Below are 18,752 nucleotides of genomic sequence, written 5' to 3'. Positions count from 1 at the left end.
TTAAAGAACAAAAAGAAGGGATAGAAGAAGAAAATAAAGCAGAGGAATCTCACGAACCCCTGGACAGGTTGAAAACCAGGGGAATGGATGGATGAAGACCCAAAGCAGAAACGGAACCGAGACGGACGAAACTACGGATCGAAGGGAAAGAAAGAGGCGTTTGATGCCTCAGGCACATGCGGAGTGAGAAAAAAAGAGAGTCGCCAAGAGCTCTGGATCCGCTGGCTTGGCATCTTCACGTCATCGAATGCCACCAACTTTCTTTTCTTCCAGCTTCCCCTTCGATGGATTTCGGTCTTGCTAGCGAGAATTCGATCTTGGATGGAGTTGCTCCGAGAAACTTCGTGTTTCATTGTCTCCCTTCCTCCTGTCTTCTTCTCTCACAGAGACAAGCTTTTTGATCAATTGATTCGATTGACGTTCTAGTTCGATCAATGATCTCATACTTCTAAACCAGATCTCTTATTTCTTGGTTGCTCTCCCTCATCACACCACCAACTTACCAACTGCCAATATGTCCACCCTCGAACCTCTTCGTGGTTCTTGTTCATGCGGTCGTAATGAATATAGGATCACAATCCCAAACAATGTATCAGACCATGCTCAAATCTATTTCGACAGCAGTAGGGATAACCGTACGTCATTCCTGGTCCCCACCCCTCTTTTGATGCCTGCTAATGCCTTGACTACCTGACAGGAAGATTTCATGGGACCCCCCTAACTGCATGGCTACGAGTTCCCTTGAACTGGTACCAATCTCATACTCGATCCTTTTTCCCGGATGAAACTCATAGCAGCATCCGTCGTATCTTTACCCCCCACCACGCGCCACACACGAAACGCATCTTCTGCGGATTCTGCGGGACACCTCTTACATACTGGACTGAAGATCCCCAGGAGGAATCGGAATACATGTCGGTGACGGTTGGAAGCCTCTATGGTGATGATCAACGGGCGCTGGAATATCTGAACCTCCTCCCTGAATCGTCGGACGAAGAAGAGGAAGAGGAGGACGAGGAAGCCCCGGAGGTCGAACCAGCAGGGTCTGTCACCAGAATCCCTGCATCTTCATCTCCCCCTCGTTCTTCAGTAGTCGTGCCATCGTTTGGAAACGAACCGAGCATTTCCCGAAGATACAGACATGGCACTGCTGGTGGTATCCCGTGGTTTGAGGAGATGGTTGATGGAAGTCGGTTGGGTCGTCTGCTGAAATCCAGACGAGGTGTAGGCGTTAGTGATGACCGGGCAACAAGGGTAGAATGGGAAATTAATGAGTGGCGCGATGATGGAGCTGGCGAAGAGGTTTATGTGCAGTCCTCGTCCTCAAGCCACAGCACCGGAAAGAGGAAACGTGGGCATCGCGTTGAAGTGGAGGAACTGGAGTAATAATGGCTAATGAAGGCATCTTGATTTTGAGATAAATTTCTAATTCACCTAATGATTCGATTCTGACCAAAACATCTGTTCCATGTAGTATAAACATTCTTCATCTGTGAGCCAGACAGCCGCTCGGATATCTTCGTATGTTACCTCTATCTGAAGCCCTTCTACGTAGTCACTAATTCGGATAACCAGCCTTATGGACAAAAGATTATGATCTATTTTCAATGGGAGTGACCCTTGATACCAGAGAAAAGGCATACCACGACCTGCCCAAGCCCAACGCTTTCGAGGACATAACAAACCTCTTCTTGATATATGTACAATCCAAGAACAGTATACATCTAGATAGCCTTCAAGACTAATTTTCAACCCATATCTCATTCCCAAAGCATCTAGACCCTATTTTTCACCCAGAAAAATGCCCTTCTAGGCAAACATGACAGTAAGAGAAGGCGGGCTCCCTCTTTCACAGACCTGGGTTCCCAATTGGGAATCGCCTCGCTTAGCGTGCCTATATCTGTAGCACCAGTGAAGGGCGCCTTTGTCTGCTTTCGCACTCTGAACTGTTTTGAAAAAATGAATCATCCTTTCCTCTTCTTCCCTTTGTAAAGAATCCTACTTTCTCTTTATTCTTTGGTGATTCTATCCTCTTGATATGTTTATCTTATTGTCTTGATTCATGGCACATGATTGTCTTTTGGATTCTATCCCATATCGACAGTGTTTTGATGAAAGAGCTCCCCTTTATCAGCCTTGAGGGCTCACTCTACTGAACTCCAGGATAGGAAGGATTGGATTTGGAATATCTCTGCATAAACCTTTTATCTATATCCATGTAAGACCCAAGTTTCCTATGTTTGCTGCGATATCACAGTGATGACCGGCGTCGACAGTTCAGCTCTCTTCAGAGTAACGACGCCTCCACAAAGAGGATATCTGAAGAGCCACTCCTAATACTTCCCCTGAAGCCAGTGAGAGTGCTTATATACAATGAAGGGAAAAGACAAGCCTGTGAAAAGTAAAAAGTCTGCCCCAAACTTGAAGAATCGAACTCTCTCTGGTCCTCCCTTGTCGAATCCAAGGTTACCACGGTTGCCAGAAATAAAGAGCAAACCTTCTGCACCCAATCTGAAGAATAAAGGTTCAGTTCCTAATGTCAAGAAAAGAAGCACCTCCACGTCTGTGCCTGAGGACGAAAAACCACCCCGGTTACTGCATCCTTTCGGACCCCCCCAGGACCACAGGGCTAAATCGAATCAGGTACAGGATGGCCCAAGATTTATGTCCGTGTCGAATACTGAAGAGATAAAACCGGTAGAATACCGTCGACCTCTTAAGCGATATGGCAAAAAGATCCCAACCATAATGGGAATTACCCCAACCAGAGTGAGAAGACGAAAGGTTGATGTAAAGGAGTCAAGACCTAAGAGGATCCTCAAAGCCTTGAAGCACCCGGGATTCAAGACGAAATGGAAGGGTGCTGTCGACCATTTCATGAAAATGAAAATGGTCAAGCAGATGAACGGGTGTCTCAGGGCTATGCGAGTCGAGGAAGAGAAGAAGGCTTTGGAAGTTGAGGTTTGTCAAATTCCAGTTTCTCTATGGCATGAAGAAGACTGATAATTAGGCTGCTTTCAGTATAAGCCACTATATCGTTTGAAGGAAGTAAGAAGGGCATCGGTATTGTACGACAACTTGCCCAAGCCTAGGAGAAGGCCTTTGTCAATCATGGGTGTAAGTTGACATCCTTGAAGGAAGCATTGGAGTTTGTACTTACATGCAGCAGATGGAAAGCGTGAGCATGGATGATCGTCGAAGGCTTTCAGCGCTTTCAATGTACAGTGAAAGACTTGCGGACTCTGATGGGTCTGAGTCGACCTTTTCTCCGGGTGCTAGTTCTGGTCAAGGGGCAGAGCCAGTGAATTTCGACGAGGACTGCTCGCTTCGTGCCTCAATCGTACCCTTCCAAGAGTGGGCGGCTCTTATACGTGACGCAAATCCTTTTTCAGACGAGGTTGCCCAGGAGCCCACCCACACTGATCCCCCCTCGTTTTTCCCTCCTGACAACCACCTTCAGAACCTCCAAACACAACCATTTACAGACGAAAATCCCCAAGACCTACCTTCCCCTACCTCTTCTGAGGTCACCATCACTCCTTGGAACGTTAATTTGACGCCCAAGATGTCTCAATTTCCCGATTCCCCGGCACTTGATCCTTTCATGGATCCTGAGAACGTCGAGGACCAGGAAGCGAGCGCCAGCGTCTCCTCTCAGAAAGGTAACTTGACCTATATCCCAACCCTACGAACTTGAGAAATACTGCAAGCTCCAGACTGTTATCTTCCTCAAAGAATATAGCCCTATCGTGTAGAAAAGTAAAGTCTCACCACAGGGGAGTCAAGCTTCTTCTCACCTGCAGTGCTGAGGATGCTGCCTATAGAGCTTGCACCTTCCTGTGGGACTTTAAAAACAAGTCTCTTCCACTGGATCATAAAACGCTAACGTGCATCTTTCATAGAAACTGTCAAAAACGCCGCTGGTGATCAGAATTCCAGCCTGCCATCCACCCCAGCGAACGCGTCAGCTGAAAAAGGTACGTGTTTGACAGTCTCTTTCAAGGAATTCAACTGACCCATGGCAAGAAGACGCCCACAATGACTGTTTGTCTCAAACAGAAACAGAAGCAGAGCAAACGCCATCTGCTATCAAAATACCAAAGAGATCCCGCGACAGCAGCGGAGGCTCTCGGATCCCTCGAGTTCCTGCTCAGAAGCAAAGCCATGGAGGGTTTGCTACTTCGCAAAAGGAGGCACGAGTCGCGTCAGAGCACCGCAGCTCAATCCCAGTTGCTGTTCGTAGACACAGCGCTGAACAACTGGCTACGCCTCAGAACACTCCAAGTGAAAGGTTCGCTGGGGGAATGAGGGTCATTGAAAAACCTCTCGGTCCCCGTCCACGTCCTGTAGAGACAAACAACCCCGCGGTTCCGGAGTCCATCCAGGAGCCAGCAAAAGAGCCGGCCAGTTCATCTTCGTCCTCCGTGAGCAGCTGGGACCTGGATGATCACGAAGAAGATTTACAGCGCCCTTCAACTGTATTTACTGGAGAATATCGCACTCGCCTGTTCCATAGATCTGGACAGACTGGCTATGGGCCCACACTGAGGGTTGCGGCCAGTGCCGAAAACATTATCATGGGGGCAGAGGACAGCCGTGTCAAGACTGCAATGGTGACACAGAGATCGCCATCATCGTCCGTTCGATATGTGGTGGGGAAAGCCTTGCCTAAGTCTCTGACGCAGCCAAGCGGTCTTGCGAGCCATCCCGTTGGAGAAAGCTCAAATTCAAAGGAAGATGAGAGTTCTCCCGATCATCCTCCAGTCACACGCAACTTCTGCAGACCCCAGGTCTCTATCGAACACATGCCGAAGAGAGACTTCAGCGGCCGAGAGCTATCGATACCGCGCAAGCCTCTTAGCACCAGACCTAGTCCTGCCAACCTTTTTTCTGGAAGCTCTGAGAACCCGGAGTCTAAGAGCACACCCCCTCCTATTCCAAAGGCCTGGATGAATATTGGTGCTGATAGCAATGGAAACTCGTCCTCTGAAGTTAAAGCTGTGGACCCAGCCACGCCCATGAGAGACATATCACAGGATGAAGACCATTCTTCTGGATCTGGTGTCTTAGTCCAGTCAGCCCCAGGTACCGCTGAGAGCACAGCATCTCTTAAGCCGCACCCACCGCGTTCTTCGTCATTGCAGGCTATCTCGGATTTCTCAATGCATTCTGAGTCGGATTGTGTACCTACGGGCCCCGATGAAGCACAACTCAAGGATGCATCTTACCTTAGAAGAAACGTCACATTTGACGACATTGTTGAGGAGAATCCTGATAAAGAACAGGCAGTTCAAAATTTGCACGTTGTCAGGCTTCCTGACTCCAAAAGCACTCGAATGCTTGACAGTTTCCGAAACATTTTCTCCAAAACCAAGAGTGGTGCGGAGAAGGGGCGCGGGAAGAAAGATGAGAGCGTTGAGCCTGCCAGTGCTGCGAGCAAAGACCAGACTGCCAGCAGCACAAAGCGTGCGAGAACTCCAAATGAGAAGATTGATTCGGCTAAGATTGGTCCCAAGACAAAGACCAAATATTCCAAGTTATCCGACGGAGTTGGTTGGAACAAGAATTCGCCTAACCCTAAAAGCTCGGATGATTTGTCGCCTGTCCTCGTTCCGACTCCAGCTTCGTCTTTATCATCCATTCCAGCACCACTTAGTGCCCGAATCCTGCCAGAGGACCGCACCCCATCCTTTGCACGGCCAACGCAAGCAACGCGCACCAAAGCCGCGGTTACTATCAGCTCCAAAAGCTCAGTCCAGGGAGGCCAAGATACACGGAGCCGTAGGGCCCATTTAGTCGCAGCTTCCAATGGTAGCCCACAGCGTGCGGGACGACCTCAGAAGCGTGTCATTTCGGCACCTATTCCAATCCAGAAGAATGCAAACCAAACAAGTTCTGGGGTGATTGAGAAGCCGGGTGCCCTAATCGGCCAGAAGAATGGCACACAGGATGATGGCAAGCCATCCGATTCAGAAGAGAAGAATGTCATTAACATCCGCCGGTGCATTGAATCTCTTTGTAACAAAGCCCGAGATGAAGTGACGCCAGCCAAGAGAGAAAAGTATCTTCGGGTAAGGAGCTCCTTCTGAGCATCACTTTGCTTTTTGATCATTAGCTGACATACATCTCAGTTGGCTTTGTCTCTGCAGCAGCAGATGAGCAACTACAACAGTGTAGACAAGGAGGCTACCGAGGCCGAGGCATTGCTCAATAAGAAGAAAGCTGACAAGGCCATCGCCGAAAATGCCCTGTTCGAATACTTTTCGCAGGTGCAAATGCAGATTGACGAAGAATAAGTGCCTCAAGAGATTTATTTGGACTCACTTTCACGTCATTAGTGAAGTGAAGCGAAGCTCACTGCAATCTCAACAAATCGTCAGCCAATTCTGAGAGACATTTCGAGTTGTCCTCCTTCGAGATCTTTTCTTCTTTTGCACTTTCCTCCCTCTGGAGTTGATTCTCTACCTCGTTCCCTTTTTCCTTTTTACTGCATCTTTATCATTTCCTTTGTTTCTTTAAATCAGTCTTTCCTTCCAGTTCTTTGTTCTCCTCTCATTTCATCTTACAAAAATTACCAAAAAAAGATCAAAAAAAGAAACTCAACCAAAAAAAAAAGAAACCAACCCCCTTTGGTCGTTTCTTAAGTCTACTTTGGCTGTGACGGCACTTGTCAGAGTGCAATTTGTCTTGAGTATCTCTCCTTGTGTCACCTTTTCCTTTGTCTTTCTTTTGTCATTCCGAAAACCTCCAAACAACCCAAAAACAATACAAAAAAAGAAAACGAGAAAAAAAAAGTTTTTGTATGAGTGACGACTGAATGGTTGAATGGTTGAATGGGCTCATGATTATGGATTTTATGTCGAAAAACAGAAAAACGAAAAAGGAGCGAACGAGAGAAGATAGTACCATACCATAGGTAGATAATCTAGCAACCAAGGCAATGAATGATATTGAACATTCGCGAGATTCAAAGCTGTAGTTTTCCACAATCCAGATCATTTCAAAGTGCCCCAAAGGAAAACTACAATGGATTATTTTTAGCTGCAGCATCTTTCTATATTGTCGATCCTGGGTTTCTTCAATGCTGTTCTTCTGGTTTCAAGCTAAATAGGCCAAGGCCTTTGTCGTGCGTCTTTGTCTTTGTCACTCTGAGACTCTAAATAAGCAACACTCAGGATATCTGCTTTAAGCCCTTGAGAATCTGCGTCTCTCCTTTTGATTACACACAGTCAGTCCGAAAGAAAGATATTGCATATATGGTGGGCTCTGCTGACGTTGAAACCCACTCGTCAAGTTTGTTTACAAGTATCACTCTTCTCGATCTTTTCAACTCCAGACTTCCTTAAGAATACAACTCCCCTCTTGTTACCCACACTTCGTCTCCAACTTGCCAGTCATGGGGAAATATCGCAAGAATAGCCAGAGAAGCCAGTCTGGCTCTTATCAGGTTCGTTTTCTGCGCTTTCCTCCTTGAGAAGAGAGTCCTTTCCCCTGATCCAAAACACTCAACCCATCATCACCACACAACTTGGCTAACGAATGCATCGCAACAGGGCAACGTCTTCTCCAACATGACGAACATGGCCGTGAATAATCCCCAGAATGAGAAAAGATCATGGAGAAAGAGAAACCACGTGCCCTCGATTTTCATACAGGACATGGATCGCACCGTTGGAAACCTCGCCTACCTTCCTTTCACAGGAAACCCAGCTCACGGTGGAAGACTTCCAACGCCAAATAACCTCCAGAACCATGCTTTCAACTTTCCCAGCACTTTTCCAACGTACCCTGCTTGTCATCTGGGACCTGGCCCAGCCTTCATGGGATACCAACCCCAGAATGAGATGAACGCGAACGTTATGCCCATGCCCCCACTTCCTCCACGCCCGATTGAATCCGAGCAGGAGCACCAGAACAGACTGTTTCTGGAGCAGTTCCGCTACGCAGGTCAGCAGCAGGTACGTGGATGTCCCCTGTTCTGTTGATGCCCTAAACTGACCATTTTCTTTTCCTGCAGGAGTACGAATCACCCCGTTTTGATCCTACTATCCATGATACGATCAGAAGAATGGAGAGCTTGAAAGTTGCGAGTGAGGCAAGCGCCAACGACAATGCTAGTTCTCCAACTTCTCAGCTTCGTGGAGATGCCCCCGAGTTCGTCCCAGGAAAAAAGGATGACCAGGTTGAGGAAAAAAGCAGAAACTCGGGAAGTCAGTTCTCTTGGACAATCGTCAGCAGTAGCAACAGTGGCTACCAATAGATGTGTCTTTTATTTGTGAACCAAGGTTTGGGTAAAAGACTTGTTGGGCTTTGGCTTTTCTCAGTCTACCTGACTTTATTGGTTCTTCCTTTCTCTGCTTGGGCTACTAAGGCTTTATTCTTTCTTCCCATAGCTATTTGCATATTGCGTTGTGGAGCGGTTTGAATAAACTACCATTCATTGTGCATGGTTATCATATCCTAGTAAACCAAGCTATAATTGTGCTAGTAGCGATAAGTGTCAATGATATATAGTAGTATTGGCTGATAGAGTCATATAGTATTACTAAATCCCATATCGTTCCCTTCATAACTAATACGAAAATCATAAAAATCAAAACAGTCTATAAGGTATCATTCAATGCAAACATGCCGTACTCGTCAATATCTCTGGGCCTCCAATGTCACGTTATTTCTCCAGTACCCAGGACCCTCCGGGGCCAAGGGAGCGTGCTGTATTTTTTCTTCCTCAATAGGCGCGCCAACTCGTAGTGTCAAACCAACCGCAATGCAAACAATGACGACACCAAATTCTTCCAGGACCGACATAACCAGCTGCACTGTCATGTTTCCATTCAAGATATTGAAAGTCGAGTTTGCCAAGAACCAAGCCAACATCGAATAGATGAGACGCACGAGGATGAGCACGGCCGAGATAGCCACGGCCAGCAGTAAGCGGTGTTCGCCCTTCTCAATCTGGGAGCGATGAAGAGTCAAGATGGCAAGGAGGAAACACAACATCGCCCAAGCGACGAGGAAAAGGATCATGCCGATTTTGATCTTTACGTCGGGGTGTTGTAGCGATTCGACGGTCAGGCCGCGAGACAATGCCACGATACAGAGGATCAGGCCGACGATGGTCAAGATGCGAAGTGCTGTGAAGAAGACTTCGTTGATGGGGGAACCGCCTTTTCGTTTGATTGACTCGTTGCTATATGGACCAGGGTGTTAGCGACGTTCTCCATATTATATATCAGCAAGGTAACGGAAGATCTACTTACGCTCGAGATAAAAGGCCACTGCAGGCCATAATCAAGGGAGAGAGTCCAATAGAGCTGCAAATCGCGGTTGCTTGGTATAAACCGGTTGAGGCATGGCTGATAGTCGCAAGATCGCAGCATGCACCGATGATGCGAACTAATGTAAAGATGACGAGGAATAGAGCGCCGGCATTCGTCTTCAAACCATGCCGAAAGACTAGAAATGCTGCAAGAAAGAAAGATGGAAGGTATATGATCAACTCCAGAACGGAGATGCCGTGACTATAGCTGAGACCCATGACTGCGAAGTATTGTAAAGAAGATGTTGTGATGTGTTGTAATGAAGCCAACTTGGGATGGAATCAATCGGGATTATATAGCTGAGCATCATCACTCCAGTCAGACTTTGTAAAAATAGATCATAGATTTTTTTTCCCCCAACACCTACGTTGTTGTGCATGGTGTTTGGCGCCATATTGGAGCACATCTTATCCACTAGCAGAGGCTGTGGGTGGCTGAAGAGTCGATCGATTATAGACTGGCACGATAATCCAGGAACCATCCTTGGTTAAGCAACACCAAGCATGGAATCGTGGATGTCAAACGGTCCACTGCATGTCTTCGAGTCCACAGATGAAGCTTTTCGCACTGGTCACCGAATGCGGTTAGCGCCATCTAAAGCGCCCTTATCTGCCAACGTGGGCGTCTCTGGTCTCGTGATATCTGCGCCTCAATGATTGGGGGCCAGAACGAAGCGCCTCCATTTCCCCAACACTGGCATTAATGAATTTACACTTACCGACCGATGATGGAGGTTGAAGTCACATCCGATTATTGATACAGTTCATCGACACTCAAACCGTGGGGAAACTACGGAGTACTTGGTAACATTTTTATGCTAGATCCTTTCCCCGATCTACAATACTGGTGACAGGTCTGGCGCTATGGTCTATTGTGGGAAGCCAAGCAAAGGGTGCGAATCATGCCGATCAAGGAAGATTCGATGTGACCAAGCTAGGCCAAGCTGTTCGCAATGTATAAGAACCCAGCGTGCATGTCCCGGCTACCGAGACGCATTATCTTTAATGTTCCGAGATGAAAGCCAGGATGTTGTCCGAAAAGCAAAGAAGGCAAGCCCACCAGGTCGAAGCCCCAAGACATCGAAGAAAACATCTCGCGCTCCCTCCCCAGTTGGGAGTGCTCGCACGGTATGCCCAAGTGGGGATAGTTCGCTGTCAGAAGCAAACACGTCAGCGGGGAGTGTTATATTTTCCGACCCCAAGGACGACTCCCAACTACTGCAGCTAGCTCAGCAGCATTATCGGTGGCGGCAGCCAACATCACCTTCATTTGGAACTGAGCCATCTTATACCCCGACAGATAATGATGCAGTTGGCTTCTTTTTCCGGCATAATATATGGCCAGGTTCATTCTGGATGGTGGAGAATGGGTATGAAATACTCACCCAAACCCGAGGCTCTCCAAGTCAGCGAGCCATGAAGTCAAGCATTGTTGCGGTTGGAACCGCATTGTTATCGCGTACTAGAAAGTCGCCGTCATTGGAGCTAGTCGCAGAGAAGGAGTATGGCTCCGCATTGGAGCATATGGCTGCAGCTGTATCAAATGATGTGGAGGCCAAAAGCAATCCAACACTCGCTTCGGTTCTTTTACTTGCCATATTCGAAGTAAGTTTCTCGACATGTGGATATGGTTTATTATAAACTGACCCGGGGTATTTTAGCTCATTGTAAATAGTTCTGTACGAAGTATAGAAAACTGGACCAACCACATTCGTGGCGCCGTTGGACTACTGGAGCTGCGTGGAGTAGAGCAGCTCCAGACTCCAACTGGGCTAAACCTTTTCGTTCAGTTAAGATATCAAATAGTAAGTATCGCTTGGAAGTTGGTTTCTTCGGGACTCGACCTGACATGCAACAGATCATTAGTTGCCTACAAAGAGACTCTCATGTGCCTGAAAGCCTTGTTGAATGCTCACGGGTAGCAATGTTTCTCCGACCACAGACCCAAGCATATGGAGACCGTCTGATAAAGATCGTTATCAGAATATCAAACCTTCGCGCTGATATCAAATTGAAAATCCTCACTGATAATTCAGAAATACTCCCACTTGCTTATGCGATTGAAGCTGATTTGGTAGCTTGGTTGGCTTGTTTGCCTCCCATATTCCATTATGATTTACTTGACACTACATTGTTAGATTCCTGGAGTCAGTGCCGTGGAATACATCCTTATGGCAACCAATACCACAGCTACCGCGACTTCCGGGTAAGCAATGTATGGAATCAGTACCGCTGCGCTCGCATTCTAAACTGCGAAATCATTCTGAACTGCCTCGGAAAACTCTCTTCCAAGTCAGCTACGGGATGGTCCACCGAGCTCAAAAGCCACATGAGCAGCCTTCGCGTAACGGCCCGGCAAATGGCCATTGATATCTGCGCCACCATTCCGTTCCACTTTGGTGCGGGCGCGCCAAACGACTCCGAGGAATCATTTGTCCCTGACAATGAGAGCTATATTGGCGGTCTCGTCATTCAATGGCCGCTATTCATAGCCGCGGCGTCCGAAGCAAAGAATCACCCGCTTCGCAAATGGGTGATAGGCTGTTTGAAGGCCATAGGACACACCATGGGTATTAACCAGGCCTTCGCCGTGGTGGATATAGTCAGGACGGCAAAGGGGTTTTTCGATAAAACCGACCAGGAAGACAGCCTGTTTATCGAGGATGTACTGAGAAGCGACGAACTGACGGAAATTTTGGGTCAGCAGACCTCACCATTGGATTTTTGATTTTATTTTTTTTCTATGTAATGGCTGTTCATAAGCCATGGGCGTATATAACACAGTACACAAGGTTGGGTTGGGTATATGTTGGCGTTTGGATTTAAGCCACCGGCACACATGTCACGAATGATGAGAGTCTACTACATTGAAATGAATTTGCATTGCATCCATCATACAAATTACGCCATTATCACCATAGCCTGGCAAGGCAGTAAATGCACACATGCCATGCCACTCAGGCAGTCAGGCCCCGAACCATGCAAAAAATGCCTTACTGTTCGCTCGCATCCATTGCCAATACGGAATGGGCCAGGGCTGTGCATACAACTCCGCCTTGCCAGAGTTACGATTGCAATTCTAGAACCACCCAACATCTCCCTATCTCCACCCCTGTAAGAAAACCCTGTCTTATGCAATCAATCACCCCACTATAAGATATAATTTATTCATTTTTCTTCCTGTGCCCCGTACAGCCTTATCGCCTGCATACTACATAGTGGCAGTGAATGCGAATAGGGGGGGTTCGGGGTAGTTGAGACCCCGTAGGGCAGGATTCAGCCTCTTTTTTCATCAAATTTTGTCGCGTGTAAAATGTTTCATAGGTTATGGTGTGGATTAGGTGGGGTTACACTAAGTGTTATTCCCTTGGATGTACGGAGTAGTCATGATGAGTATGGTTTTGGAGAATACGATTTTCTGCCTTGGCTCTCTGCCTTGGCCATTACCCACAGTAGGTTTAGTATGTTGGTTTGGGTTCTTGATGATATAATGAATATATAGATGGTATATGGGTTCAGATGAAGGGATTGAACTATTATATACTTTTCTGAAGTGTGGTTTCTGCCCTAAGAACCAATTTCTTGTATCAATTGCATATGATACGCATCATACATTGCAAGAAGCTTTTTTGCCATCACCATTCCTTTTCTAGACAGATCACCATCTTCAAGCTGTCAATATCGCCTCTGCAGAGATCCACATTCAACTCTACTCCTGCTTTATCGATCAAAACAGTATCATCAGAACATCAACACCATGGGTCATCGACATTCGAAAATGAGAGACAATGGATCCGTTTCCCAGGACTTCATGTTCCCCAATCATCCGCGTGAATTAGGAAAAGGATTCCAGAAGCAGGCTCCCAATGTCCAAGCTCGCAATTTGTGGTCTCCCCCACCTTACTCCGCCCAGCCTCCTCCGGCTTCAGGGATTTCAACTGGAGGGGACTCCCCTTACGCTTTCCTGGGACAGTTTGATACCGTCTTCGTGGTAGATGATAGCTCCAGCATGAAGGGTCGACGATGGAAGGAGGCCGAGGATGCCCTCTCGGCTATCGCGCCCATCTGTACCCAGTACGACAGCGATGGGATTGACATTTACTTCTTGAATCATCGACGAGCGTCCACCAGCGACACCACAGGTGCGTACAATAACATCACGACAGCCGCAGACGTGCAGGAGATCTTCAACAGCGTGGAACCGCATGGGGCTACCCCAGTCGGAAATCGACTGAATCAGATCCTGCGGCCATATGTGCGTCGTATGGGGAGAATGGCAGTTGCGACAGATGACAATGGGGAGTTGAAGGACAAGACGTTGTTTGTAAAGCCGCTCAACATCATCGTCGTCACGGATGGCGCGTTTACAGATGATGCGGAGGTCGTCATTGCCAGCGTGGCTAAGAAACTGGATATGTACGAAGCTGAGCCATGGCAGGTTGGGATCCAGTTCTTCCAGATTGGGGATGATGAAGGTGCTCGCTCATATCTGCAAGAGCTGGATGATGAGCTGGGCAAGAAAACACGCAATGAGAAACTGCGAGACATTGTCGACACAGTGCCCTGGAAAGGGGGGAGGGGCCAGACACTGAGTGCAGACGGGATACTGAAATGCGTCCTGGGCGCTGTCAATAAGCGATATGACAAACGTGACGCGTTCCGTTAATCTATTGTTACGACTCAGTATACTTTTTGTTTTTGTTTTTGGGTAATATGCCCGAGGTCTTTGCCTGGAGTGCGGTGTACATATGGAGTTCCCGGGTTTATTTTTGCTTCACGATTCCGTATGACCTGGACATTAAGATTTTTGAGTATTAGTATAGAATAATAAAAGAAAGAGATCAGCGACTCAATATGGAGTGACAATCCACATTTTGTGAATTAGCTCGACACAGAGTAGCATTGACAGCTGTCTGCATTCTGCAGCCTGCACGACTCGTTGACTGCTTAGCAACGCTCTTATTATTCCTGAAACCGAAACCGATGATTGACCCTTGAATCTGCATTGAACTTTTCCAGTACCAGTCATATTGAAAGCATCTCTTGCATTGGATACGGTTGACACATCACAGGAGGTTGATGTGAAACGCGTTGCAGAAGGCGCCAACTTTGGCGCCCGTGTGGAGTAGGGGATGGATCAACCATGCCAGGGATAAAGGCAGCCGTATAAGCCTATTCAACAGATTTAGATTGCGTTGTTGATAATGCGAAGTTGTTGATATTGATGTCTTGAGACTCATTTTTGCCCTGGCTGGCTGTAGTAAGGATGTCCTGTAGGGTTGTTCCGATGATCTGATCGGTCTACACTCGGAGTCCCGTAGCCCCTGTACAGGATCAACAAAGCTATTGTCCGGATGGCCTGTCAGATGGCGGGGATTCCCTGTCCCATTCAGCTGGACAAGGAACAGAGACAAGTTGACAAGGATGCAAGAATAGAAGGATGAACAAGCGACAGGCGAAAAGCGTCGTGTTCGCAGAATAAACACGATGGTTGCCGGGCACCGCAAAGAGCTAAAGGCGTACCTGCAGGAAAAAAGAGTTGTGGTTGGCGATCGATGATCGGTCAAGTCCGAGAGGGAAAAAGCCAGGAGAATACTCGGATTGGACAGTGACAAATAGCCAATACGCGATAACTAAACTACTACCAGGCTACTACAATTACTATGAAGGCTTAGCCACGACTATCTTAGTATTATTTAAAATCCCTTCATGTGGCCCAAAGCGCAATATCGCACACGTTATTATTCTGTTCTCACGTGGCCCAGCGCAAGTTTTGGTTCTGCTTAATATGATCTGCAAGTTTATTGGATGTATTACTCCGTATCTGTATTACTGTATTTGTCATTCTACCTCTACCTATGAGTATCTGATAAATATTGTAGGACAGAGTGAAGGGAGTACAAGGAATATAGATATCTGAGAATTAATTCATAGAAAGAAATATAAACCTCCTTTATAAATGTTCTGTCTAGAACTGTGTAGGTCAATATGGGTATAACCCTGTCCCTGTTCTGTAAGGCTCGTATTATATTTCGATCCCAGCCACTCGATCTGTCATGGCATTCCTCATCGCCAAATTTCCCTCTCCACCGAATCCACTCCATATTGATTGGGCGAGATTATGTCCATCCGGAGTCAATCACTGCCTCTTCACTGCATAGCCTTTATTGGCGCCAGTGCGTGCACGTCCTTTCGCTTCATGACGGCTGGTATTGGTCGCTATTAGTTAGTTCAGCCTGTTCAGCTTCTCCTCGTCTTCGGTCCCGCTCCGGTGGTGATCGAATCTCTCGCAACCGTGGATGAGATGGCTTTGTTCGGATCTGATCTCAAGCCATCTGCTTTTTTACCCAAATTTTCTCTCACTAGTCGTTAGTCTCTCCTCTTTCCCGGGTCGCTTTTATTCCTTTCAGCCCTCATCTTCGCATCTTCTCTCCTAAAATCCTTCTCTTGCAGGGGTGTGACGTGACTCGTGGGCCATGATAAGCATGCAAGTCAGTCACTAGCACCAGTTATTTCGCTGTTTATTGTCATCCCATCTACTTTCTCTCCGCAATCTATTTCCCTTGAGCCTACAAATACTCGAGGAAAAAGAAACAAAAGGCGGGTTTCCTAGCCTCATCCAAACCACGTGTGAAATCATTTAAGGCTTCCATCCGCCCATACAAAACCGCCGCCACACCCACAAGCGCTGATATTCACCTCCATCTCCCCATCCGCCTTGTCGGCGCTTCTGTCCTTCAATTCACTGGCTTCATTGGCCGTGCTTTCATCCTGTCCCTTCGTCTCAGAAACATTCAATTGTCTCGATCCTGACGTGTGCAACGTCGCGGCTAATCGATCATCGCCCTCATTCAAAACACTCCGCTACACTATAATAGGGTATTATGGCGCTTGCCAACGCTCTGCGCCTCTGACCCTGGATCTTATATTGACCTGTCAATCGCATTGGTGGCGCGCGAACCTCGAAAATATAAAAACCTTTCGAATTTCTTTTCGGACTGAAGAAACGACCGCACCACTTGTCGAAACGTCAAGGCTTTCTCTGTAATTATAGCAACACCTTTTGTCCAAGCCGGTCTTTGGACAACACACTCCTTTACTGCTTCATATATTCGGTGCTCTCGACTACAGTCCGTTTGCGGTATACTTCAATTCACGCATTCCTTATCACTACGGTTTTATCTTGGCTGCTGTCAGTTCCGTTTCCGGCATCACCTGTCACCTGCCAGTCTTCTACCCCTCCGACTATTTCTACAATAATTTTCAACCATTTTCAATATTGAAACTTCAATCAACGAAGGAATTTATTTATACTGACAAAATGTCTTCCACAACGTTAATGACATTCCTGCTGTGAGTTTGATGTCGAATGATTCAGATACAGGCCGGGGATTCTAACAAGCTATGCAGTTCTACCAGCCCAAATGTGAGATCGGTCAAGTTGTTGGGCTCATGGGACAACTTTTCCAAGCCATATATTATGGAGAGGGATAAACGTGTTGGCCCAGGCCAATGGAGGGGGTGCCATACATTCACGGATATCATATGTGATGGATCTCCAGCTCATATGCATCCTGGACGCTCTGGTGGGCTCAAGATGGGTGGCACCTATTGGTATTATGTTCGTACCCTTCCAGCTCCTGTTCAATTGAGAAACCATCTAACCATCGAGACAGTACTTGTTGGACGACGATGTGGAACATTACAACGAGGCGGAGCCGGTGACTTCCCATTGTCCTTTTCTTCCCGGCCAACCGGTCAACGTCCTCTTTGTTCCTGTTATCCTTCCCGATAGTCTACCAACCCATACCCGCGAAGACAGCATTGGCTCCCAGAAATCGGATATGCGAACAATGAACCCCGAGGACAAGTTCATGAACCCACGTCAGCCACCAAAGCCCAAACCAAGCCGTCTTCAAACTTCTATCCCACTGCTCCAGCAGGCAACCCCACCATGGTCTTTCAGCGCTTCTCCACTGAGTGTGCTTACCAACAGAACTGCATCTCAGCCTAGCCACATTGCAAGCAAGTCTAAAGTACACGATGTGAGAGCGGGCTCGGGCTATAAAACTGCTCGCTCTGTGTCACCGCCGAGAAGCCGAGGCCTTCGAGCAGCATTCCGTTATTTGAATACATCTTCGCCCGATATCAACGACACGGACGACGAGAAACCGATTTCAGGACATCGCTCTACTAAGTCGCAAGGGACTAGCCGTGAGGGAATTCGCTCTCACTCAGCCAGTCGACTTTATGACGGTCCCGGACAGGGTCTGTACTCCCGCTGGAGCTTGGAAACTCAGGACACGGAAATTATTCTACCCCCACGTCCCGCTTCTTCTGGCAAACACGAGTCTGGGTCACTGTCAATCCAGGATCGACGTGCTCTGAAATTGAAATCCAGGAGCTCCTCGCCTCGAAGAACCCCCCTGACGCTGGAAACGCGCCCAGGGAGGGATATCTCCAGCAACACTACCTTACACACAAAACTGAATGAAATACCGGCTCATAAGAGTTCGCCTTTCCTACAACCACCTGCCGATGAATCGGCAATTACCGGCGATACGACACCGACTCCATTCACTGTGGGAGAGAAAAGACTCCCCACACTCCCAAACACACCATCTTCCGTTATGGATGAAGCATTGCGCGATCTTGACGCCCGGGAAGAGGCTCTCGACATGGAAGTACTGGCCAGTCACTTTTCTGATTTCAGTGCAACAGATGAGTCTACGGACGAGAACTCACTATACGAGAAAAGCCACTTTTCTGAATGGAGTACGGATAACGATGCGATCTCCCCTGAATCCATGGTGTCCGCTTCAACTTTCAACTTTGAATTTGAGCAGGAACCAGCCGAAGCGGACAGTATGGAAGTTCCAGACCTGCAATCTGGTCTTGGTGTGGCTCACAGCGACCCAAACACTCCCCATCTCACGGTGAATTCTCACCCGTCACCTGCCACTTCCACCACCGGCGACTCTCCTCGCATGGACCTTCCTCTCCCTCATCTCAATGTCTCCTTCTCCCCATCCGATCTTGACATCCCCGGACTTTGCATCAGTGGCGTGGACGATGTGGAAACCAACCCAAAACGACATGCGGCATTCTTTGGCGCGATGGAGTCAATCGATGCTCTCGGACTCTCGCCAAGTCCTGATGCTTCTGCTCTAGTCGTACCCGAGGGAGTTGACGAGGCACAGAATGGAAATCTCGCTGAGCCGGGCCGACGCCACAGTTCCTTCAGCGATGCCCAAATCGCTGGACAGTCTGCGACGATGCAGGAGATGATGGATGAATTGAGTTATCTGAAGAACATGATACAATCTGGAACAAATCTTATTTGATTTATGAGCGAAAATTGGTGTTTACCATTACCTTCAAGCATCATATATAGCATTGAACGATGGAGCATAGTATATAGACATGTAGTAAC

At 47.6% G+C, this 18,752-nt stretch overlaps 7 protein-coding genes across 7 annotated transcripts; 6 read left to right on the top strand and 1 right to left on the bottom strand.

The window, feature by feature from the left end:
* Positions 1-514: 514 nt before the first annotated feature.
* On the top strand, positions 515-1,461 carry ASPWEDRAFT_182998 (uncharacterized protein; the record flags this gene model as incomplete). Its single annotated transcript, XM_040831965.1, has 2 exons — positions 515-635; positions 698-1,461. The coding sequence occupies 2 exons, from the start codon at positions 515-517 to the stop codon at positions 1,384-1,386; spliced, it is 810 nt and encodes a 269-aa protein (XP_040688538.1). The 3' UTR covers positions 1,387-1,461.
* A 912-nt stretch (positions 1,462-2,373) lies between these two features.
* Positions 2,374-6,296, top strand: ASPWEDRAFT_171697 (uncharacterized protein; the record flags this gene model as incomplete). Its single annotated transcript, XM_040830824.1, has 6 exons — positions 2,374-2,961; positions 3,022-3,117; positions 3,170-3,662; positions 3,903-3,977; positions 4,027-6,071; positions 6,132-6,296. The coding sequence occupies 6 exons, from the start codon at positions 2,374-2,376 to the stop codon at positions 6,294-6,296; spliced, it is 3,462 nt and encodes a 1,153-aa protein (XP_040688537.1).
* Positions 6,297-7,571: 1,275 nt separating this feature from the next.
* On the top strand, positions 7,572-8,260 carry ASPWEDRAFT_171696 (uncharacterized protein; the record flags this gene model as incomplete). The annotated part of the gene is made up of 2 exons (XM_040830823.1): positions 7,572-7,958; positions 8,018-8,260. 2 exons carry the CDS (start codon positions 7,572-7,574, stop codon positions 8,258-8,260), a joined length of 630 nt encoding a protein of 209 aa, XP_040688536.1.
* Positions 8,261-8,503: 243 nt separating this feature from the next.
* ASPWEDRAFT_182996 (uncharacterized protein) lies at positions 8,504-9,834 on the bottom strand. The gene is made up of 3 exons (XM_040831964.1): positions 9,688-9,834; positions 9,261-9,619; positions 8,504-9,190 (listed from the first exon to the last, which is right to left on the bottom strand). Exons 2-3 carry the CDS (start codon positions 9,536-9,538, stop codon positions 8,641-8,643), a joined length of 828 nt encoding a protein of 275 aa, XP_040688535.1. The 5' UTR covers positions 9,539-9,619; positions 9,688-9,834; the 3' UTR covers positions 8,504-8,640.
* A 349-nt stretch (positions 9,835-10,183) lies between these two features.
* On the top strand, positions 10,184-12,047 carry ASPWEDRAFT_51110 (Zn(II)2Cys6 transcription factor; the record flags this gene model as incomplete). Its single annotated transcript, XM_040837547.1, has 3 exons — positions 10,184-10,924; positions 10,981-11,124; positions 11,178-12,047. The coding sequence occupies 3 exons, from the start codon at positions 10,184-10,186 to the stop codon at positions 12,045-12,047; spliced, it is 1,755 nt and encodes a 584-aa protein (XP_040688534.1).
* Positions 12,048-13,076: 1,029 nt separating this feature from the next.
* ASPWEDRAFT_27550 (uncharacterized protein) lies at positions 13,077-13,985 on the top strand (the record flags this gene model as incomplete). The annotated part of the gene is made up of 1 exon (XM_040833007.1): positions 13,077-13,985. One exon carries the CDS (start codon positions 13,077-13,079, stop codon positions 13,983-13,985), a length of 909 nt encoding a protein of 302 aa, XP_040688533.1.
* Positions 13,986-16,640: 2,655 nt separating this feature from the next.
* Positions 16,641-18,663, top strand: ASPWEDRAFT_27549 (uncharacterized protein; the record flags this gene model as incomplete). The annotated part of the gene is made up of 3 exons (XM_040833006.1): positions 16,641-16,672; positions 16,730-16,940; positions 16,996-18,663. 3 exons carry the CDS (start codon positions 16,641-16,643, stop codon positions 18,661-18,663), a joined length of 1,911 nt encoding a protein of 636 aa, XP_040688532.1.
* Positions 18,664-18,752: the final 89 nt, after the last annotated feature.

The sequence above is a fragment of the Aspergillus wentii genome (genome assembly GCF_001890725.1).
Source record: "Aspergillus wentii DTO 134E9 unplaced genomic scaffold ASPWEscaffold_4, whole genome shotgun sequence".
In the NCBI taxonomy this organism is placed as follows: Eukaryota; Fungi; Ascomycota; class Eurotiomycetes; order Eurotiales; family Aspergillaceae; genus Aspergillus; species Aspergillus wentii.
This window is presented reverse-complemented; position numbering and strand designations above follow the sequence as displayed.

Coding starts and splice junctions, on each gene's coding strand:
- ASPWEDRAFT_182996 (XM_040831964.1), bottom strand. CDS start 9,538: ATGGGTCTCAGCTATAGTCACGGCATCTCCGTTCTGGAGTTGATCATA. Junction 9,191..9,260: donor AGTGGCCTTTTATCTCGAGC/GTAAGTAGATCT, acceptor TGGTCCATATAG/CAACGAGTCAATCAAACGAA.